The sequence below is a fragment of the Galleria mellonella genome, unplaced genomic scaffold (assembly GCF_026898425.1).
Source record: "Galleria mellonella isolate WM207_F2 unplaced genomic scaffold, CSIRO_AGI_GalMel_v1 utg121, whole genome shotgun sequence".
NCBI lineage: Eukaryota > Metazoa > Arthropoda > Insecta > Lepidoptera > Pyralidae > Galleria > Galleria mellonella.
Window position 1 is genome coordinate 2,056,543 of NW_026441983.1, and position 23,860 is coordinate 2,080,402.

Genomic DNA, 23,860 nt, shown 5'->3' on the forward strand with positions numbered 1-23,860 from the left:
CTCTGTACGGTCCCGATATAGAATTGGCCGCCCCTTGCTTTCCCGTGGGTGTCGTAAGAGGCGACTAAGGGAGGGCGAGGGATGGACAGCAGTGTCCCTTTTAAGACATCTCTAAAGCCTAACTGCGATTGCCACTCCGCCTGCCAAGCGTGGCAACTACTGAAAATACCCTCCAAGATGTTCAACAGTGGACAGTTAAAGATTGCTATGGTGTTACTCTATGACAGACGTCTCTTCCCTTCCTATTCGTGTCTCTGGTTTCTAAGCAGCTGTACTTTACGACCATGTTTGTTTTTTTTTTTGTTGAATGATAATGGAATGGTAATTCTTCCTGTGTTGGGGGGAAAGGGATTGTTAGTAATGGAGACTGAGAATCCCATTGCTAGCAATATACCCAACCAGGTCGACCTCCTCGCGGTTCTCCCTGGAAACTATCATGGTTTTTTTTTTTTTTATGGGTGAAAATGGTATGGTAGCCCCGCCTGCGCTAACGGGATACGCTAGCGGAGCACCAGTGAAGGGTGATCGATGAGAATGAAAACAGGCCAGTTAGCCCATCATGATGAATTCATCAGAATTTAACCATGATAGTTTCCAGGGGAAACCGCGAGGAGGTCGACCTGGTTGGGTATATTGCTAGCAATGGGATTCTCAGTCTCCATTACTAACAATCCCTTTCCCCCAAACTATCATGGTTAATTCCTGATGAATTCATCATGATGGGCTAACTGGCCTGTTTTCATTCTCATCTATCATCCTTCACTGGTGCTTCGCCAGCGTATTCCGTTAGCGCAGGCGGGGTTACAATACCATTTTCACCCATCAAAAAAAATATCTCCTGTGTCGTTTGTGTAAGCTGGTGGGGCACCAGTAAAGGATGATAGGTCAAGAACGACTCAGTTTACCCATCGTGATGAATTCGTTACAAATTAATCACGATGGTTTCCACGGGAGACTATGTGGAAGTCGACCTGTTAGTATTGCTAGCAACGGAACTGCCGAATCTGATTACTAACTATCCCTTCCCCCTCCCATGTTTTGGTGGGTGTATTTTTATGATATCAGCCATTAACTGACCACTTCTAAATGTAGGTCTCCCCTTTGGGGATTTCACCAGTAGCTGTTACGCTTGACAAGCGCGGGTCGACAACCGCTGTTAAACTTTGATGTTTTAAGAGAGACGCTGCTGCCAATCCCTCGATAATTAAGTCCCACGGGTAAGGAAGGGGTGGCTCATTCTATGCCAGGACCACACGGCTAGAATACATTATGTATATGGCAGCAAAATTACTGGGTACAAAGGTGCATTTTAGGAGAGCTTCATAGGAGAGATAGACATCATAATATAGTCTGTATTGTACATGGCTGTTCTTTGGTGTTCTTACAGTTATTTATCTGTCTTGTAAGCTTTTATAAAGCTAAATCTATTTTATATTCTATTAATGGGCATAAATTTATGCATTATTGCATCTGTCTTATAAACCTCGGAACCACTAACGCCATCTATTATGTATTTAGAGAAACTTAATTTTACGAACAGCGACATCTGTTGAACATTTATGTGTCTTTGTTCTCGGCGCGTGGAAAAATTTGTTTTTGTTCCATTTGTACAGCTGTGTATCTTCATGCTAAGGCTCTTTCCGTACGGGGTTGACAGGGAAATTTCGTGTCAAATAACTCGTTATATCTCTTGCCTGCATTTCATGCTGCTGCATGCTGTTTGTGTTTAGGTAATCATTGCCTCTTTTTGATGACAAGGTTGACCTCCTCACAATGTCATGACGCCATTACAATTTGTAGAAACTAACTTTTTAAATATTATAATATTTGTAGCAGTGCCTACATGGCTGTGTTTCGATTTGAAGGGTGGAATATGGCAATGAAATTACTGGGTAGCAAGCAATACACTAGTTCTTTGATATGCCCACGCATGGGCAATGGGTGTCACAGTATAATATGGTGTCCATGGTGCTATTTAGATCTACGATTACCATTTACTACCATCCCATCCATCCCACTCATCAGCTTGTTTGTCGTTCCCGGTAACATAAAAAAATTACCAGGCCAGCATGAGTTATAAAGAACTCATCTTGTTGAATATAAGTGATATAGGATTGTGTATGTGATTGTTCAGGTAGACCATATATATATATATATATATATATATATATATATATATATATATATATATATATATATATATATATATATATATTAGTTTTAAAGCAGGTACTAAACATTACCTTTTCATAACTTCCAGGAGTCAGATAACCTTTGGTGGGACGCGTTCGCGACAGAGTTCTTCGAGGACGACGCGACGTTAACACTCACATTCTGTCTAGAAGATGGACCCAAGAGATACAGTGAGTACTTTTTTTTTAATGGGATCGAAATGGAATGGTAACCCCGCTTGCGCTTTCGAAATACACTGGCGGGGGGTACCAGGGTATTTTTACGAGTGATAACTGAATGATAACCCCGCCTGCGCCATCGGTATACGCTGGCGGGGTACCAGGGAGACAAGACAGGTGAGGATGAAAGCAGATCAGTTGGCCCGTAGTGACGAAACAGACACGATGGTTTCCAGGGAGAACCGCGTGGTAAGTGACTTGATAGGGAGTGTATTTTTAGCAATGGAAAAATGAATAGTCACAAATATCTAGAAATCAATATATGGATATAAGATATTACCCAACTCTAGTACATTGGAGATATTTAAGAAATAGTACATTACTGCAGCGGCCAGCAACTGAGGCATTGATGGACGAACGTGCAAATGTGGGCCGAGGCGTAGCCGAGGCACACATACGTGAGTCCATCAATGCCTAGTTATGGCCAAGGCTTGTATAGTACTTTTCTCAAACAATGCGCAGCAATATAAAACACAATTTTACTTTTTAAATTCAATGACGAATAACGAACAATAATAATTTTTCACGCGCCATAATGTTCCTTTTTTTTTTTTTTTTTTTTTTTTCAGTAAACAGCTTTTTATTTGCAAGCCAGTTCGAAATTTAAATATAAACTTTTATTAGTTACCTCCTTGGCGTGTTTCGAAGTAAAAGATCATTCCATTTTTAAATTACAGGACAGATATGAGTTTACATAGTAATTTATCTGGCCGCAAAACACGACAGATATAGATTTTTATACAATTTTTGCCGGCCGCTGCCCGCATGTATCTGGCCAGTTTGAGAAAAACAATTTTACATAATTATTAAGAATGTCACATACAAATAAGATAATATTAATTAGTAGATTGCAAAATACCTAAGTAATTGTCATAACAATAATCAATTATAACAGATTAAATAATTTTTTTTTTTTTCAATATACAGCTTTCTATTTGCAAGACAGTTCGAAATTTAAATAAAACCTTTAATTAGTTACCTCCTTGGTAGCCATATTTCGAAGTAAAAGGTCATTCCATTTTTAAATTACAGGACAGATATGAGTTTACATAGTAATTTATCTGGTCGCAAAACACGACAGATATGGATTTTCATACAACTTTTGCCGGCCGCTGCCCGCATATATCTGGCCAGTACGGCAATTTTGATTTATCTCGAAGAAAATTGTCAAATTGATGCTCACATTACCAAGCATGTTTGAAAAAAATTTATAGAAATCCATACTATATTTTTTAGATTTTTTCTCTGTCTGTCTGTACGTTGGTTCTCCTGCTTCTGAATTCCACGCGAACAAAGTACTCGTAGTGGCCAAAAAACAAGTAATATTAGATTGTATAGATAGAGCATCGAGCCTCAAAAACGGGTCAACTTTTTGTCAGCTAATTGTCAAATTAGCTGACTTGTTTTTTTTATCAGTGTTCTATATACTTACGCATACAATGTATCTTGACGTATTATTTAATAAATAAAATGAGTGTTTACACATTAAAAAGACGCAGAAAATATAAGGCAAAATAAATGTAGGAGTTATAAAGGAATCACTCATAACTATTTATCACGCAAAATTGTATGAAAAAGTTGAGCCGTTTTTCTCGAAGCGTTTGTATGGAGTAATATAATAAAACTGTAACAAAGCATGTGTTTTTTTAATGGTGAAAACAGTCGGAACTCCAGTGAAAGGTCAGGGTGAATCACGACGGTTACCAGAGGGAGCCACGTGCTAGTCGACCTGATAGGATGTATGCAATGGGTGTTCCCCCTCCCTCCAAGCTTTTTTATGCAACTTAGAATGGCAAACGAGCTGACGGCCCACCTGATGGGAAGTTGTAACCGTCGCCTATAGACATGAATTGCCGTTTCGCCCATGAATTGCCGTTCCTGAGGACTCAGGTGTTATTCCTCTGTACCCTGTAAATTCACTACCATATCCCACCCTTCAAACCGAAACACAGCCATGCAAACACAACTGTAGCCAAGCAAACGACTTTTGTACAAAGTCTCCCTCTGGCATGTATCTGGTAAGTCAAAGCATCATCTACATTTCATTGTTTATACCTGTCTCGTTCTAATGGCCGCATTCTCTCTCTCTTTCCAGCAATAGGAAGGACGCTCATACCGCGCTACTTCCGCAGTATATACGAAGGTGGCGTATCAGAACTGTACTACACGATGCGTCAGCCAAAAGAGTCCTTCCACAACACAAGCATCACGCTCGACTGCGACCACTGCACTATGGTCACGCATCACGGGAAACCGATGTTCACTAAGGTGAGAGCTCCTTACAACTCATGACAGCCTGGTACTTTGTAATACGATTTTGTATGATAAACAAGCGATGATCCACCTGGTTAATGGGACATAACCATGGCCATATGCCATGAATAGTATCAGGAATTTGGATGAATACACTGTGAAGCCCATGGAACCCCTCATGTGTGGTCATTCCTGAGGACTGATATCTCCATAGACATATAATTTACTACGTACTGACAGATTGGCAAGGGTTTAGAAAGAAATGTTAGTAATGAAGATTGAAGAAATCACATTGCTAGCAATAAACCCAAGGTCAACCTCGGAAACCATCGTGATTGATTTGTCATTAGATTTGTCACGATGGGCCGACTGACCTGCTTCATCATCTATCTCGCTCTAACATATATATTATTGAATCCATTTCACTTTCATAACCGTCACCTATAGACATGAACAGTACCATGGAAATAACAGAGTATACTCCGTCGCCCATGGTATCTTGCATTGCCCTTGCTGAACACTAGTGTTTGTCTCCCATAAAATTACACTTTCAATCCAAAACGGACCTGCAAATGCATCCGCTTGACGGTATAAACACTAGGGCCACAGAAGTACCCCTGGTATTTCAATAAATATTGGAAAGCAGGTATGCTTCGTTTAGTAGTAACTCCTATTCATTCTTCTAAATTCTATTCCTATTCTTTCACTATCCAAGTTATCCGTCTCTGGAACTCCTTACCTCTTTCTATTAGATCAGCGCATTCTCTTGCCTCGTTCAAGAGGCAGGTAAAATCTCATTGCCTCTCTAATTTGCTTTGACGTTTACTATGTGTGATTTACCTTGATCTATTTAGTATATTAATGTATGTATGTTTATGTATTATTATTTATATTATAATATGTATGTTTATATCACACTACCATATATTTGACACACACACACGCATATATACTCTTTTGTTTATTGTTAAAGTCTGTGGTCGAATTGAGAATAGATTAATACTGTTTGCATTTAATATTATTTGTGTATAGTCTTACTGAACGTTGAAACATAACCATAATAAATTCATTTATTACAATATAATATGTTATGGTCGAATTTGGACAAATTTATGTAAAACTACTGGTCGCCCAGTGGGGCGACCAGTAGTTTTACATAAATTTGTAAGCTATAAGAGCCAGTAAGCCAACTTAATGTTACCAACGTTGAGCGTTGAATATTCTTTTCGTTTGATCGATCCAATTCATTTCACCAGAGGGAGACTTTGTATAAAAGTCGATTGCTTGAGTACCTCTGTCCCATTCGTGTTTAACCGTGAAGCAGTTGTGTTTGCATGGCTGTGTTTCGGTTTGAAGGGTGGGATATGGCGTGAATTTACTGGGTACAGAGGAATAACACCTGAGTCCTCAGGAATGGCAACGCATGGGGGGTATCATGGGCGAAACAGTATACTCTGTTATGTCCATGGTACTGCTCATGTCTATAGGCGACGGTTACCACTTTCCATCAGGTGGGCCGTCAGCATGTCTGCCATTCTAAGTTGTATAATGGTGTATAAATGGTGATAAATACACGACAAAGGCAGAAAGATGATGAATATAGAGATAATTACTGGTGATTAGTGATAAAAGAGGGATCCCTTATTGAGAATGTAGTCGTAAATCTTCCATTTGTTCCTACCAAATTACCAGGGTGTCATAAAGTGCGACTGGTTGCTTACAGGTGTGTACAGAAGGCCGTCTGATACTGGAGTTCACGTTCGACGACCTGATGCGCATCAAGTCGTGGCATATGGCCGTGCGGGCACACCGGGAGCTCATACCGCGGCAGGCGGTGCACCCGCCCGACCACCAGGCACTCGACCAACTAACAAAAAACATCACGCGCCAGGGGATCACAAACTCGACGCTTAATTACTTGAGGGTGAGTGACTCTTTTCTTTTAGAATTACAGAATGTTATGAGTTCCTGGTAGAAAGTGGCAACCACTCAGTGTAAACCTATAGAATAATAATAATAAAATTTATTGCCATTCTTCACAAATTATAATGTACATAAATTAATTAATCAATATATTGTCCATTAATCGTATGCGCCTGGCAATAGGTACAAACTCAGCTTTTGCTGGACTGATGTTCGTTCAGCGCTGATTTTCAGTTTGCACCTACACGGGGCACCGTTTCATTATCAAATATATATATTGATGTAGATATTACATAAAAAATAAAAGAAAACAATACAAAAACTAAAATAAACAAGTATAAAAACAATGAATAAATGAAAAAAAAATATATAACAGAACAAGAATCCAATGTACCAAATTAGTGACAAGAAAAAAAAAAAAAATCCTTAATAGTGATATACAATTTTCGATGCACTACATTCGATGACGAGAGCCAGCTCCACGATCCGAGGGTTGCTTCCGCATAAGTAAAATCCTTTTCTTCATTAAGTTTTTAAAATGTAATGGTGTTAAAAGAAATTGGCACTATAGACGTCATGGTTGGTTTTTCAAATAACATAGAATGGCAAACAGGCTGATGGTCCATCTGATGGAAAGTGGTAACCGTCGCCAATAGACATGCACGGAAGGACTCTGGTCTGGCATGTGCTGTGATGCCTATAACACCTCTTACGCAGGGATTGTTAGTGATGAAGACTGAAAATCTTATTGCTAGCAATATACCCAGCCAGGTCGACCTCGCGGTTCCCCCTGGAAACTATCATGGTTAGTTCCTTATGAATTTATCATGATGGGCTAACTGGCCTGTTTTCATTCTCATCTATCACCCTTCATTGGTGCTCCGCCAGCGTATCCCGTTAGCGCAGGCGGGGTTACCATACCATTTTCACACATCAAAAAAAAAACCTCTTACGCATCAGTCTTGTCCATTTTTATGCAACTTCTGTCTGTCCTGTCCATTCGACAAACAACTTCGACAGTTCTCTTTATTAAGAACTTTCAACAGTAACTATGCCAATTTTCAAAAACAATTTAAGAATTTCCAATATTTTTTTTTAAAGTGCTCTCCCTTCTAATTAAAACATTAATCATAGCTAAAAGTTTTGGACCAACTTCGTATTGTATTGTATTTTTTTTTATATACGACTTAGAATGGCAAACAAGCTGACGGCCCACCTGATGGAAAGTGGTAACTGTCAGCTATAGACATGACGAAACGAAAATATATAATATATTCATTATTATTGTTTAATATGATATCACCCGTTAACTGTCCACTGCTGGACATAGGCCTCCCCCATAGACTGCCATAAAGAACGGTCCTGAGCCACCTGCATCCACTGACTCCCTACAACGCATTTCTATATATATATATATTTTTTATACAACTTAGAATGGCAAACAAGCTGACGGCACACCTGATGGAAAGTGGTAACTGTCGCCTATAGACATGAGCAGTAGCATGGACATAACAGAGTATACTGTTTCGTCCATGATACCCCCCATGCGTTGCCATTCCTGAGGGCTCAGGTGTTATTTCTCTGTACCCAGTAAATTCACGCCATATCCCACCCTTCAAACCGAAACACAGCAATGCAAACACAATTGCTTCACGGTAGAAACACGAATGGGACAGAGGTGCCCAAGCAATCGACTTTTGTACAAAGAATACTATATAATTATACACCCATATTCTAAGTAATAAATGTACATTATGGTAAACCAATTCTCGTACACATGGAAACAAAAGTTAACCTGTTCTTGGTGCAGCATTTCTATGGAGACATTACGTAATCTAAGGGTGCGGTGGTTTAAATCGATTAATAAACATATATGGAGCGAAAGAAGTGCATTTTATTGTTTCTACCTATCCTACTTTTTTTTATGGGTGTAAATGGTATGGTAACCCCCGCCTGCGCTAACGGAATACGCTGGCGGAGCACCAGTGAAGGGTGATAGATGAGAATGAAAACAGGTCAGTTAGCCCATCATGATGAATTCATCAGAAATTAACCATGATAGTTTCCAGGGGGAACCGCGAGGATTTCGACCTGGTTGGGTATATTGCTAGTAATGGTATTCTCAGTCTCCATTACTAACAATCCCTTTCCCCCACCTATCCTACTTAATAAAAGACGAGCGTGTGTGTATATATTTGTTTATTTTTGAACGGTGTGGACTGCCGTTCGTTGAGCGTGGACTGTAGGGGCGTTGGTTCAGGCTGGAGTGAAACACAGGGATTACTATTCTGAAGCCTCCGGTACCGTCTGAAGAGAGTATTTTTTCTTCTTGTCCTATTTCTTCTCGAGTGTAGTGCGTCGCTGCCCGGAAGCGAATGCCGCTCGACGAGAGGCGGCCTATCTTTATACCCGCCCGCTCGCACGATAACATTTCCAACTCGCGTTAGCGATCTGTGCGAGCGGGACGGGGCGAGAATGAACGAGACGCGTGTCTCTTCAGATCGGTACTCTATAGCGTCTATTTATTGCAATTTACAATTTCTTAATTCTATTTATTGTTACAATTTCTATTTCTATTCGTAGGTAATAATGACAACACACAAAGAAATACTTTATTTAACTTACACTATCTTAAATCTATGCAAATCTATATAAAATAACAGAATACAAAACGATTAACTAGGTCTTAACAACTATAAATTACGATATATACAAATAATGTCGCGAACATAATCTCCCGCCGCAGCTCTCGTAGCTGGAGTTAACTCGTGTTCGCGTCGCTCGATGTCGATGTGGGCAGTATGATCAGCTTCTTAGTGGGTCGCCGTAGGATGCCCTTGTTCGTCCGCACGTCGACCGCTCGAACCTCGCCGTCTGGTCCAGGGTAGGTCGCCACCACCACGCCTCGCGGCCACGTGTTGCGAGGCAAGGTCCCATCAGCTATCAGGACCAGGTCGTCCATTTTGATGGCTCCGTGTGTAGCTCGGGGCTCCCGCCGGTGTTGCAACTCGGGTAGGTACTCCTTCACCCACCGGTTCCAGAAGCAATCAGCTAGCCTCTGGCTGGCACGCCACTCCTTGTGTCCCGCCGCGTCGCTCTCGGTGAAGCTGCCTGGCAGTGGGACGCGCGACGGACCGCCCAATATGAAGTGATTGGGGGTTAGGGCGCTGTCGTCGTCTGCCGATGTTGACACGTGGGTTAGCGGTCGACTATTGAGGGTGTGCTCGACCTCGACCAGCAGAGTGTGGAGGACTTCTTCCTTGGGCGCCCGCTCGTTCAACGTAGCGGCTAGTGCGGTCTTCACGCTACGCACCAGCCGTTCCCACGCACCTCCCATGAAGGGTGCGCTCGGGGGAATGTAGCGCCACCGGATGAAATGGACTGATGACTCTTCTTGGATGGCTTCCTCGGCTGCTTTCTTCAGTTCGACGTCAGCACCTTTGAGGTTGGTGCCTTGGTCGGACCATAGCTCAGTGGGACACCCTCTGCGGCTTATGAAGCGCCGCAGGGCCATTATGGCGGAGTCCGTGCTGAGGCTGCCGGCGATTTCTAGGTGGACTGCGCGCGTCGTTAGGCAGGTGAAGAGCACTCCGTACCGTTTCTGGTGAGTGCGGCCCACTGTCACGGTCATAGGCCCGAAGTAGTCTAGGCCGGTGAACGTGAACGGTCGTTGATGATGCGCCAGCCTGCTCTGTGGATGGTTGCCCGTTGACGGCTGCGCCGGTCTTGCTCTTCGTAGGCGGCACAGCTGACACCTCTTCAGTTCACTGCGGACGGCGTGTCGTAGGCGCAACACCCACAAGTGTTGTCGCACCTCGTTCGTGGTGATCCCGAAGCCGCCGTGGTGAAGTTTCCGATGCACCCATGCGATGTATAGGCGCACCCAGGTGTGGTTTCCGTCGACGATGGGGGGCTCTCGTTGCTCGGCTGACAAATCGGCGGCGGCTGCTATTCTCGATCGAAGTCGCAGAATGTCGTCGTTGTCTATGACGACTGACAGCTGTATGAGTCGACTGGATGACGGCAGCTGTTTCCCTTGTTTCAATACTGCGATTTCGTCGCCGAACGCCTCTTGTTGTATCGCGCGAATCCATAGCCGTCGCGCGCGATCTAGGTAGTGTGTGTCTATGGGGATGAAACACACAGATGGACTATTGCTGTTCTTGATTTTCATCTTTGTCTTCTCTCTATCGACTTTCTTCGTGCGGGTCCAAGTGGGGTCGGTGCTCTCTTTCTTCTTGTTCCTCTTTCGGATGGCGGTACAGCGTTGACTGGTCGGTCGCAGGAGGTCGATGAACTGCAACACCCGTGCTGAACTGCGAACAAGTTTCAACCAATTAGAAAAACGTGACGGATCGGGTAATGCTATAGACAACTGCGTCGCGTTCTGTAGCTTGTGTACGCGTTCTTCTCCCGTTTTCGCTTGACTATCGTCGCTTGAACTATCTTCACGCGGCCACTGTTCTTCGTTTTTGTCGAGTTTCCTTTCGACCAGTTGGAGACGTCGCATTGCCGATTCGTAGTTGTCCGGCGGCACAGGGTCGTCCTTCTTCCATAGTAACCCCGTCTCGTATCCTCCCGCCGGTAACGGACGAGTTTTTTCTTCTAAAATGCGTAGGGCGCGACGTTCCTCTTCATTGTAAGACCTCTTCGGTGCGATCCCCAGCGATTCGAGCGCGAAATGTTGCTTCATCATTTCTTCCATCGATTGTTCCTCTTCATGTGTCGTCACTATGTGGCTGATCCTGTGCACCTGCTGTCTTGTCCTGCCGCGACTCGTACCGTGCAGTACCCATCCCAGGTCGGTGAGTGATGCGACCGGCTGCGTGTCGGATCCTCTTCTGACTTCGTGGGCCAGCAGTAGGTGCCAGTTGTCTTGCCCCAACAGTACCGTCGGTTTGCCCTCTTCATAGACCAATTCCCTCTCTATGTCCCGCAGATGTGGACAGCCCTTGATGACGCTGCGTGGTACCGACTGCGGTGATAACTGCAGTCTGTCCATCGTCCGTGCCCCCACTGTGTATTCTTGTGAATTCCGCCCGCGGATCTTGAAGTGAACACGCGTCGATTGAGCTGCGTTGATCCGTGCCCCGGCCACACCTTCCATGTAGAATGGTGCGGGGGGACCCGTAGCACCGATTCGCTCCGCCACCGTCGTCTCGATGATGGTGCAAGTCGACCCGTCGTCCAGTAGCGCGTAGGTGTCGCACGTTCCCGTGGGACCGGTGACTCGTATCGGCAGGATCTTCAGGAACGCGATCTTGTCGTTTTCCCTTGCCGATGCGGTGACTGCGGCGGACTTGTCCTCGACGACGTGTGTTGTTACTTCATTCTCCGGCTGTTGTCGCGTGGTGTGCAGCAGAGGGTGATGAGTCTGCGTGCACTCATCTACTCCACATCTCTTGCTCTTGCAGGCGTGGCGAAATCTTCTCACTTTGAGGCAACGGAAACACAGCCTATGAGTCTTCGCTAACTCCCATCTCGCCGATGTGTCTGCTTCCTTCATCGTCTTGCAGTCCGATGGAGCGTGTCCCTCTCGTCGACACATCGGGCACGGTGGTGTAGCGGGTTTCTCCTGCGTCGTGTATGTCTTCGCCGTCTTCCTAGGAGCGGACTCCCGCCGGTCTTCGGACGGTATCTCCTCGGCGGGGGCGAAGTTTCCACATCGTGCGGCGGTCCTTTGCAGGAACTGAGAGAGTGTTATGAGGTCCGGTTGTCCCTCCGGTTGGTCGTTGGCGAAATCGTAGTACTTGAAGCGTAGTACCGACGGCATCTTCTCTGTGACGTTTCTCACTATTTCTTCGTTGTATAGGTAGTGACTCTTGTTCAGCGCTCGTATCGTGGCGACGACGTTCTGCACCTTGCTTGCGAAGAGGCAGACGTCTCTTGCGTTGTCCGAGAGTCGTGGTAGCGCGCGGAGTTTGTTCAGTTCGGCTGTGACGAGTGCTCCAGGGCGGCCGAACCTCGCGGCTAACATCTTCATTACTTCTTCTGCGGTCGTAGACCCGACGAATAGGGAGCGTGCCGCGTCCTTTGCGGCCCCCTTCAAACTTCTGCGCAGTCTTGCTAGGTTCTCTTGTTCTGTGAGTTGACTTGCGCTCTCTTCATAGGCCATCTTCCATGGTAACCACTCGCTCGACGATCCATTGAAGACTGGCAATTCGGTGACTCTTGACGCTGTGGAGGGCAGTATGTTGCGAGCGGCCATCTGCATGGCGATCGCAAACTCATTACAATCGATGCCCACCTTCAGCACCGGTTCTTCCTTCTTCATCGACTGCATCGCTGCTGCTATCGTAGGCATGGCGGCATGTGGGTCAACGTGGCGTGCGTGGTCCCGGTGAAGTGCGTCGCTGCTCGGCTGTGGCGGCGGCGCTCTCGAATCCTCTTCAACGGGTCTCGATGGGACGAACCCCTGACGCTTGCCGGTGACTTCTTCTATCTCTGGTACATGCGGCTCCATCGTGAGTGCTAGCGTGCTTCGATGAACCCAATCCGACGTTCGTTCTCTTCTGACGGTAGCGTCGTCGTCTTCTATTTCCTCGTCGTCCTCTGATTCGGCTTCCAGGGCGGCGACACGTGCAGCAGCCAATTCCACCTCCTTTCGAAGTAGCTCCTCCCGTGCCTTGGCCAGAGCCTTCTTCTTCTGTGAGGCCGTGGTGCGAACCGTGCGTGCCGTGCCGTGCTTCGGTTCCTTCTTCCTTGCTGTCTCCTCTGTCGTTCCTGTGGCTTCGGTAGTCTCCGTGGCTCCTGTGGTCGTCGTATCGCCGGACGTGTTCGTAGTCGATGTGGTGGCGGCGGTAGACGACGTGGCAGCGACAGAAGGCATTCTGACAGCCGCAGACGACGTGGTGGCAGCAACGGACGGCGTGGCAGCGACGGACAGCGTTCCGGCGGCCGTAGTCGACGTGGTGGCGGCGGACGTTGTGGCTTCGGTGACGGCGATTTTTTGTTGCGACGACTTCATGTTTCTCGTAGTCGGCATTTCAGCGATCCGGCTTCAGAATGGTCTTCCTCCAGCGATCCGGCTTCTCGATGTACCAACGGTGTTCCTCCAGCAATCCGGCTTCTCGAAGGACCACGATGAACGTTGTGGACTGCCGTTCGGTGAGCGTGGACTGTAGGGGCGTTGGTTCAGGCTGGAGTGAAACACAGGGATTACTATTCTGAAGCCTCCGGTACCGTCTGAAGAGAGTATTTTTTCTTCTTGTCCTATTTCTTCTCGAGTGTAGTGCGTCGCTGCCCGGAAGCGAATGCCGCTCGACGAGAGGCGGCCTATCTTTATACCCGCCCGCTCGCACGATAACATTTCCAACTCGCGTTAGCGATCTGTGCGAGCGGGACGGGGCGAGAATGAACGAGACGCGTGTCTCTTCAGATCGGTACTCTATAGCGTCTATTTATTGCAATTTACAATTTCTTAATTCTATTTATTGTTACAATTTCTATTTCTATTCGTAGGTAATAATGACAACACACAAAGAAATACTTTATTTAACTTACACTATCTTAAATCTATGCAAATCTATATAAAATAACAGAATACAAAACGATTAACTAGGTCTTAACAACTATAAATTACGATATATACAAATAATGTCGCGAACAATTTTTTTTGTTTACAGTTATGTGTAATCTTAGAACCAATGCAAGAACTAATGTCGCGGCACAAGGCGTACGCGCTCACGCCGCGCGACTGTCTCAAGACGACGCTCTTCCAAAAATGGCAGCGGATGGTCGCGCCGCCTGGTGAGTTATGCGCGCCTAGTACTTGTAAACGTGGTTTATGGGTGTTTTTATGTGTAAACAGTAGTTTTTTTTTTAAATGGATGATAATGGAATGGTAACCCCACCCGCGCTATCGGTATACACCGGCGGGGCACCAGTGAGAGATGATAGGTGAGAATGAAGTAGGTCAGTTACCCATCGTGACTAATTCAACAAGAATTGTTCACGATGGTTTCCAGGGAGAACCACATGGAAGTCGACCTAATAAGGTATATTGCTAGCAATAGGGCTGTCAAACTCCATTGCTAACAATCCTTTTCCCCCTGTAAACAGTAATTGGCAGGCAATTGGCAAGGATTGGCAATCGCCGTTAAGTTTTAGTGATATTTTAAAAGAGTTACTGCTGCCCATTCCTCGACCACTCATTTTCCTCAGTAATCTCTTACGCAATTCCTCATAGAATGTAAGAGAATGAAAGAGAAAGTAAAATGAAAGTAAGAGAATGACCTATTCTATACCGGGATTATAAATAAATAATAGTGACTAGTAATGGGTCCATAAGCCCCCAATATTTTTTTTTGATGGGTGAAAATGGTATGGTAACCCCGCCTGCGCTAACGGGATACGCTGGCGGGGCACCAGTGAAGGGTGATAGATGAGAATGAAAACAGGCCCGTTAGCCCATCATGATGAATTCATCAGGAATTAACCATGATAGTTTCCAGGGGGAGCCGCGAGGAGGTCGACCTGGTTGGGGTATATTGCTAGCAGTGGAATTCTCAGTCTCCATTACTAACAATCCCTTTCACCCTTCTAGTGACAGTTTTGTGAGGCCAAAATTTGTTACTATTTCAAACAATAACTACAGAGCAGATTTGAATGATTTCTGATACACGAGTAGGTAGGGCGAAACCGCGGGAAAAGGCTAGTAAATTATAACTGTATGCGTTTTGTTCCAGAATCACAGCGGCCGGCGAGCAAACGGCGTAAACGCAAAGGCAGCGCGGGCGCGAACGCCGCGCCGCCCGCGCCCGCCAAGAAACGCTCCCCCGGACCCAACTTCAGCCTCGCCTCACAGGTATGTCGCCCTGGTCACTTCTAACTATATCTAGTCTATTCCACAGAAAAAAAAATATAAAAACAAACGAATATGAAACTAATAGATATAATATAATAGACATACGCTTACCACCAGGTGGGCCGTATGCTTGTTTGCCACCTCAGTGGTATAAATATATATATAAGTTAAATATACAATTGACAAGAAAATAGTTCAAATTAAGAATCAATACAGCTACTGTCCTCCAGTACGGTACTGGTTCCCTGGTATACTGCGATAGGATACGATCAGCGCCGTAGAAGTAACCGATGCCTCCAACTATTTTTTTTAATGGATGAAAATGGAATGGTAACCCCGCCCGCGCTATCGGTATACACCGACGAGGCACCAGTAGAAGATGATAGGTGAAAATGAATGCAGGTCAGTGGAATTCTTCATGGTGGGCTACCACCATGATGAATTCCAAACAAGAATTGACCAGGATGGTTTCCAGAGGGAATCACGTGGAGGTCGACCTGAGAGGGTATATTACTAGCAATGGGGCTATTTAACCTCATTACTAACAATCCCTTTCCCCCCGCCTCCAACCATATTGGACATGGCCGCTCTAGCGATGGCTATGTCCTCTTCGGAGTATCTGAAAATTGACTTTATGTACACGCAATAAAGATTATTATTGCTCAAATGTTTTAATATCGACGTTGCAATTATCTGTCAATATTTAAAAACAATTTTGACTGTGAAACATATGTTATCAATACATATAATAACATCGTAACTAGTCGCTGTCTGTACATGGAAGATTTAATATTAAGATTGTTCGATAGTACAGATATTTGAAAAATCGCATCGTTCCATTGCAGGACGTAATGGTAGTGGGCGAACCGTCCCTAATGGGGGGCGAGTTCGGTGATGAGGACGAAAGACTAATCACCCGGCTGGAGAACACCCAGTACGAGGGCGACGGCGTCGAGTGGCCGGCGCCGCCGCCCGCCTCGCCCGCCAAGACGCCGCCGGGCCCGCACTGACGCCGCTCGCCGCCCGGCCGACGACCGCCTCACCTCGCTGCGGCCCTGGTACAATTTGTCGACTCGCAACGCGAGCACATGGATATGTCAAATATAAATAAATAAATATAGGCCTTTACGGATAAATTATAATTGGCTCTTTTATTTGTGCAGCTACAACCCTAATAAACAAGAATAAAAAAAAAATTAAGACAGCACTCTATGGGTTTCCCAGTTTACATGTTCACTAGAAAAAATATGGTCGCCTATGACGCCACCTGTCTCATCTTGCTGCTGTCCTGGTACAATTTGTCGACTCGCAACGCGAGCACATGGATATGTCAAATATAAATAAATAAATATAGGCCTTTACGGATAAATTATAATTGGCTCTTTTATTTGTGAAGTTACAACCCTAATAAACATGAATTAAAAAAAAAATTAAGATCGCACTCCGTGGGTTACCTATCCATTTAGCATGTTTATTTAGTAAAATATGGACTCCTATAACGACACCTACCTCACCTTGCTGCGGTCCTGGTACAATTTGTCGACTCGCAACGCGAACACTGGATATGTTAAATGTAAATTAAACTTAATTACTAGAAAAATGTACAATTTTCTGGTTTATTCCCCTCATTTATATTATTATCTAACCAACTAACTATATTTATTTAAAAATAATTACATTTTAGAATGTAAAAATAATAAGAATTTATCTTATTCCTACTGTCACCAAATCAACTTAAGTGTAAATGAGTGTCTGTCCCGCTCTAACATATATGTTATTATGTTTTCTCTCTTATATGTATATTGCCAATCTATGTACTTTAAAATCTAAGACCTCAGCCAACTAGAATTTAAACTCCGCGCCGTGGGTTTCCTTTCACTTTTCAAATGTTTACTTGAAAAAACATGTTCTCCTATGTCGATACCCGCCTCATCTCGCTGCGGTCCTGGTACAAGATATAAAAATAAATAAATACATAAATAAAACTTTACAAAAAATTAAATTAAATTATAATTGGTCCTTTTGTTACTATGTTGCGTTTAGTAAAAACTTAAAATCCCCCTTCGAGGAAACCCCCAAGAACCCACACTTTAAAATCCCACTGTAAGGTCCCCGTTCCATTGCATCATCAACAGAATTTCAGTGACGGACTAAGCTCGTCTGAAGTCAAGTAGACTTCAAAATAATTAAAGATTGTCTTCCACAAAAAAATTATTTTAATTTAAAAATTAAACTACCAACTAAACTTTTAAAGTCGGTTAAAGAAGGGGTTCTCATTTCGTTGGTATTTTTTTATGCTTATTGCCTCATAGCGTTCCGTATCTCCAAAGAAAAAAACGGAACTCTTGTAGGCTCACTTCGTTGTCCGTCCGTCCGTCTGTCAAGACCCTTTTTCTTAGCAACGCGTGGAGGTATCAAGTTTAAATTAATATTAAATACTCAAGTCTGCAATCTCTTGAAGCAGTGACAAAGTCGAGCTTCTAAATCGACGCAATCAAAAGATACGGCTGTTTATGTTCCATTTATATCGAATATTTTGACATTCGCAAAGGGAATCAAAACCTATAGGGTACATCCCGTTGACCTGGAATCATGAAATTTGGCGAGAAGCAATATATGTAAGTCATGTAGCACAAGTTTTTTTTTTTTTTAATGGATGATAACGAAATGGTAACCCCACCAGCGCTATCGGTATACACCAACGGGGCATTAGTGAAGGATGATAGGTGAGTATGAAGCAGGCCAGTTAGTTAGTGTGACGAATTCAACAAGAATTGTTCACGATGGTATAGCACAAGTATAGGGGAAAATCCGAAAACCATAAATTTATAGTTATTTCACAGAAAATTTAAACCTGATGATTTTGTACGGAACCCCCGTTTCGCAAATCCGACTGGCACTTGACCGGATTTTTTTATCTGAAAGGTAATACAGGTCGGTGCTATAGAAGTTTTTTTTATACAACTTAGAATGGCAAACAAGCTGACGGCCCACCTGATGGAAAGTGGTCACCGTCGCCTATAGACATGAGCAGTACCGTGGACATAACAGAGTATACTGTTTCGCCAATGATACCCCCCATGCGTTGCCATTCCTGAGGACTCAGGTGTTATTCCTCTATACCCTGTAAATACACGCCATATCCCACCCTTCAAACTGAAACACAGCCATGCAAACACAACTGCTTCACGGTAGAAACACGAATGGGACAGAGGTACCCAAGCAAACGACTTTTATACAAAGTGTCCCTCTGGTGTATATATATAATAAAACCTTTTTAATTTTTTAATTAATTGGGACGTTTAGCGTCCCGATCAGGTACAAATAGGGGATGTGTCCTCAGACCTCTGAAAATCGGGACATCGCGCGTAAATCGGGACACCTGACAACTTGGGATTGTTAATAATGCGGCCTTCTGGTCCCATTGCTAGCAATATACCCTGGTGTATTCATCACGATGAGCTAAGGAAGCTGCCTTTTCATCTTCACCTATCATCCATTAAAATGGGTAATGGTCATTTGACCCCATTACTAACAATACCTTACCTCCATTACCCTAAGTTTGGCTTAAAAAGATTGCTCTCAGCAATAAGACCGCCTCACTGTACTTATACAACTGTATCGTTACATTTATTAATTGTCTTGCTTATTCCCTATATTGTATAATGCATGTATGCAATATAAAGAATTATGCGTTGGTTTGATTTCGTTTGGTCATTTGGAGAGGATGGATGAAAGAAGAATTACGAAAGAGATTTATCGAGCAAGAACGAATGGAGATGTCGGTAGGGGCCGCCCTAGACGGACGTATGTTGACCAAATAGGCGACGTGCTGAAAAAGGGCCAAATTAAAAGTGCCCGTAACCGGGGAGCGTGTATGAAAAGATTGATGAATGTGGTAGAAGCGAAAGAGGTTTGTTTGAATCGAAGCGTTTGGCGTTTCATTGTTTCTGCCTACCCTAATGGGAGACAGGCGTGACAGATATGTATGTATGTATAATGCAAATAAAGTATTCTCATTCTTCATTCAACATCTCGTCAATATACCATATTGCTTACGTAAATGAAAATTGGTACTTAATAAAAATATAGCATTCCAACTATGAATATATACTTTGTTCTGAACTGTGTCTTAAAAAAAAGATTTACTTTTTATAAGTGACTTCAGTTTCTTGCGAATTCTTCTATGCAGACGGCTACATACATTCCAAGCCTAATAGTAAAATAAAAAAACATGGTGACTTAAAAGAGGTTATAAACAAATCTGTTTGAATAAATATTTTTTTTATTCTACGTTTCGTGTTAAAATGTTCGTTACATGACTACATCATCGTTAATTACAAATATAAACAAAATCATTTTAAATTTATGACTTCATGACTGTAATTTTCAAGTCTATACTGTCTTAATGATTATAAACAAAGTAAATTAATTAATAATCGATTATGGGAAGGTAATACATTAACATTTGTATTGTGGGCTAAGTACTTACTATATACAGACATAATATTTGCTTACCTAAGTTGCTTAATAGCTTTGGTTTGTTACCAATCATCATTAGATATATCTCTTAAGTTCGAATTTAGTAGTGTTGTGGAATCTACTTAAATTATATAGATAGAGCATCAAGCCTTTAAAACTTGCCAACTTTTTGTCAGCTAATTGACAAATTAGCTGACTCGTTTTCTTTATTAGTGCTCTATATACTTACGCATAAAATGTATTTTGACGTATTATTTAATAAATAAAATGAGTGTTTACGCATTAAAAATATGCAAATATTATAAAACAAAATAAATATTGAACGGTGTTCCTTGACCGTTCGGTGAGCGTGGACTGTAGGGGCGCTGGTTCAGGCTGGAGAGAAACACAATAATTCCTTTTCTGAAGCTCCCGGTTCCGTTCTGAAGAGTTCTATCCTATTTCTTCTCGGTTGGGAGTGCAGTGCGTCAATGCGTGCCGCTCGACGGTAGGCGGCCTATCTTTATACCCGCCCGGTCGCACGACAACATGTACCAACTCACATTAGCGAGTCTGTGCGAGCGGGACGGGGCGAGTGTGAGAGGGACGCGTTACTCTTCAGAGTGGCACCGTTTCGGCGTCTATTTATTTGTACAATTATTCTTATTCCTATTATTTTTACAATTTCTTTCTTATTCTATTTACGGGTAATAATGATAAGACACAATAAAAATGTTTTATTCAACTTACGAGCTATAGATACATAATAAAAAATCTATGTAATATTAACAATTTAAAAACGATTAAAACTAAGGACTTATGCTAACAAATAACTATAAAATATCGCTATAACTATACAAATGATTACAATGTCGCGAACAAATATAGAAGTTATAAAGGAATCCCTCATAACTATTTTTCACGCAAAACTGTATGAAAAAGTTGAACCGTTTATTTCGAAGCATTTCTATGGAGACACTATATAATCTCTCGCACACTCTCGGACTCGCATTAAGATCATTTTGTCGCTATCTTTTAAATCAAGATAACCTAATGCCCTATTCCATATTAGCGCATAGTGCTAATAGAAAATGTTAAATATCGCCTATATCAAATTAATAATCTGATGCTTATGCATTTAATTATTAAACGTTTAGCTTATAATAAAATTTATAATTAACCGATTCTATGAACGCATTCTTAATAATATTATGTAATAAACGAACGCAGCACGTCGATTTGGCATTTTGGCGTTTTGTACACACGTCACCGCCGACGTTTAAAAGTACGTTCTGAACATATAATTCAATGGAAGAGTTTATTTCAAACCTTTAATTATTAAACACTAACAAGAAAATATCAAAATTCGGTGATCACTAACTTTATTTTAAAGGGATTATTAAATATTTTTTTTATTTATTATCAATATTTCGTTAGTCGAAATGAAATAATTATTACCTAACTTTCAAAACTACTTCCGTCCACTTCCGACGTTCTGAGTTTTGAACGTGACCTAAAACACTTTCTACATCTTGTACTGTGATTCCTTTTGGATTTTAGTTTAAATTTAATTTTAAGTCACAAATTTAGAAAAAAAAAAGACTGCAAAATGGTCACAAAATACGTTATTTCTTTGTTCCTCATCGCTTTTTGCAGCAGTTCGCTTGCAGATAGTTGCCAGAACCCTCAAGTCGAAGCCGCTTCGTTCACCAGTTTAGATGCGACGGTTGTGACACAAATAGCTTATATTACGGAATTTACTCTCAAATGTGATAATCCTCTGCCTGAAAACTACGCTTTGTATGCCGAAGTAGAAGGCAAACCATTGACTGCAGCTCGTATCGGTGAAAACAAGTATCAGGTAAAGTGAATACCAATTTTTCACCTACGACACTGCTTTCTAAATAAAACTAGATTTTTTTTATGCAACTTAAAATGGCAAACAAGCTGACAGTCCCATCTGGTGGAAAATGGCAATCGTCACCTATAGACATGAGCAGTACCATGAACATAACAGAGGGTACACTTTCGCCCATGATACCCCCCATGCGTTGCCATTCCTGAGGACTCAGGTGTTATTCCTCTGTACCCTGTAAATTCACTGCCATATCCCACCTTTTAAACCGAAATACAGCCATGCAAACACAACTGCTTCACAGTAGAAACACGAATGGGACAGAGATGCCCAAGCAAATTACTTTTGTACAAAGTCTCCTTCTAGTGAGGAGTTTATATTTGCATTACTTGATTTAGTATTGTAGATAACCTTAAATAGATTTAATTTGGTTTTTGTCATTTGAAATAACCAGGTTTGAAAGTTGAGAAAGGAATTGTTAGTAATGAGGATTAGTTGCCCCATTGCTAGCAAGCCCTGTCAGGTCGACCTCCACCCGGTTTCCTCTGGAAACCATTGTGACTAATACTTGTTGCATTCGTCATAATGGGCTAACAGAGCTGCTTTCATGCTCATCCATCATCCCTCACTGGTGCCCCGCCAGTGTATACCGTTAGCACAGGCGGTGTTACCATCCATTATCATCCATTAAAAAAAAAACCAGGTTTGAATTTCAGTTAGTTTTTGAACCAAAAGATAAGTAATAAAATTTTACTGCATGGGTATCTCTGTACCACTTATGTTTCTAGGATAAAGGAATATAGTGGTAACATCACAGGGTATGGAGACATAATACCATAGTCCTCAGGAATAGTAATACCCAATAAGTAGGGGGAAGGGATTGTTAATAATGTAGACTACCAATCTATTGCTAGTGAGATACCCTGTTAGCTCAACCTCCATGTGGTCCTCCTGGAAACTGTCATGCTGAATTCCAGTTGTATTTATTTCCATCTTCACCTATCAACCCTCACTGGTGCCCCACCAGCATATACTGATAGTGCTGGCGAAGTACTAGGGAGTCACGTTAGCTGAGTATGAACTCAGGTTAGGTTGACTCATCATGATGAATTCACTTGGAACTAAGCATAAAGGTTTCTAGGGGGAACTGAGAAGAGACCAACCTTAATAGGTGTATTGGTAGTAATGGAGCTACTAATTCCCATTACTAATCTGTTCCTAATCCATTACTAATCCTTTCCTAATCCATTACTAATCCATCCCACTTTCCATCTATTGGGCAGTCAGCTTATTTCCTATTTTATGGTGAAAAATAAAGTGATCTCTTGTTACAGGTGTCATGGACTGAGGAGCCAGCGAAAGCTCGTGCTGGCATCCACGAGATCCATGTTCTCGATGAGGAGGGATGGGCATCTCTACGACGAGCTCGCCGTGCTGACCCTGCTGCCACTGTTTCACCATTATTGGCTATTCAGCTTCAACATCCTGGCAGTTAGTACACATTAAAATTTGAGATTGTAACTTTTAGAATTGGAGGGAAAGGGATTGTTGGTAATGGAGATAGAATCCCATTGCTAGCAATATACCCAACCAGGTCGACCTCTTCGCAGTTCTCCCTGGAAACTATCATGGTTAATTCCTGATGAATTCATCATGATGGACTAACTGGCCTGTTTTCATTCTCATCTATCACCCTTCACTGGTGCCCCGCCAGCGTATCCCGTTAGCGCAGGCGGGGTTACCATACCATTTTCGCCAAATAAAAAACATATACGAGTAGGTATGTTACACTAAGTCTATGATTCAAATAAACTTGATTTTTAAATAGCCAATTAGTATGTTTTTTTTTATTGTTTTTTTTTTTAATTTTTTTATATTTTTAAAGTTGAAAGTTTCTGTGTTACAGGTTACTCTGGCCCCTGGGTGAACTCCGAGATCCTGGCCACCGGCCTCTCGATACTTGTTGCGTACGTCGCTCTCCGCAACAAAAGCAAGATCCTAGCGTAGTTTAGAAATTTATTGTTATTTATATTAATATATGAAATTTTGTAACTTTGCCTTTGTTTTATTATACTATATTTTTTTTATAGCATAAAGGTTGCAAACAAGCATACAGCCCGTCTGATAGTAAACGGTCACTGTAATCTATGG

The 23,860-nt window shown here is 42.6% G+C and overlaps 2 protein-coding genes across 11 annotated transcripts in view; both read left to right on the top strand.

The window, feature by feature from the left end:
- The window catches only part of LOC113514744 (LIM domain-binding protein 2), a 62,277-nt gene extending 45,742 nt beyond the window's left edge, over positions 1-16,535 (top strand). For all 10 annotated transcript variants that reach the window (XM_052898744.1, XM_052898738.1, XM_052898751.1 and 7 more), the window contains 6 exons: positions 2,261-2,363; positions 4,507-4,679; positions 6,388-6,588; positions 14,213-14,336; positions 15,275-15,393; positions 16,239-16,535. In XM_052898744.1, coding sequence (XP_052754704.1) covers positions 2,261-2,363; positions 4,507-4,679; positions 6,388-6,588; positions 14,213-14,336; positions 15,275-15,393; positions 16,239-16,403 — 885 coding nt within the window. In that variant the 3' untranslated portion in view covers positions 16,404-16,535. The remainder of the gene's footprint in view (positions 1-2,260; positions 2,364-4,506; positions 4,680-6,387; positions 6,589-14,212; positions 14,337-15,274; positions 15,394-16,238) is intronic.
- A 4,811-nt stretch (positions 16,536-21,346) lies between these two features.
- LOC113510139 (translocon-associated protein subunit delta) lies at positions 21,347-23,762 on the top strand. Its single transcript, XM_026893568.3, has 3 exons — positions 21,347-21,715; positions 23,044-23,200; positions 23,616-23,762. Exons 1-3 carry the CDS (start codon positions 21,464-21,466, stop codon positions 23,714-23,716), a joined length of 510 nt encoding a protein of 169 aa, XP_026749369.1. The 5' UTR covers positions 21,347-21,463; the 3' UTR covers positions 23,717-23,762.
- Positions 23,763-23,860: the final 98 nt, after the last annotated feature.

What these genes read in the sequence shown, in the direction of transcription:
- LOC113510139 (XM_026893568.3), top strand. Translation starts at nt 21,464, where the DNA reads ATGGTCACAAAATACGTTATTTCTTTGTTCCTCATCGCTTTTTGCAGC. An exon ending in TCGGTGAAAACAAGTATCAG is followed by an intron (nt 21,716 to 23,043) that starts GTAAAGTGAATA and finishes CTCTTGTTACAG; the next exon opens with GTGTCATGGACTGAGGAGCC. An exon ending in TCAGCTTCAACATCCTGGCA is followed by an intron (nt 23,201 to 23,615) that starts GTTAGTACACAT and finishes TCTGTGTTACAG; the next exon opens with GTTACTCTGGCCCCTGGGTG.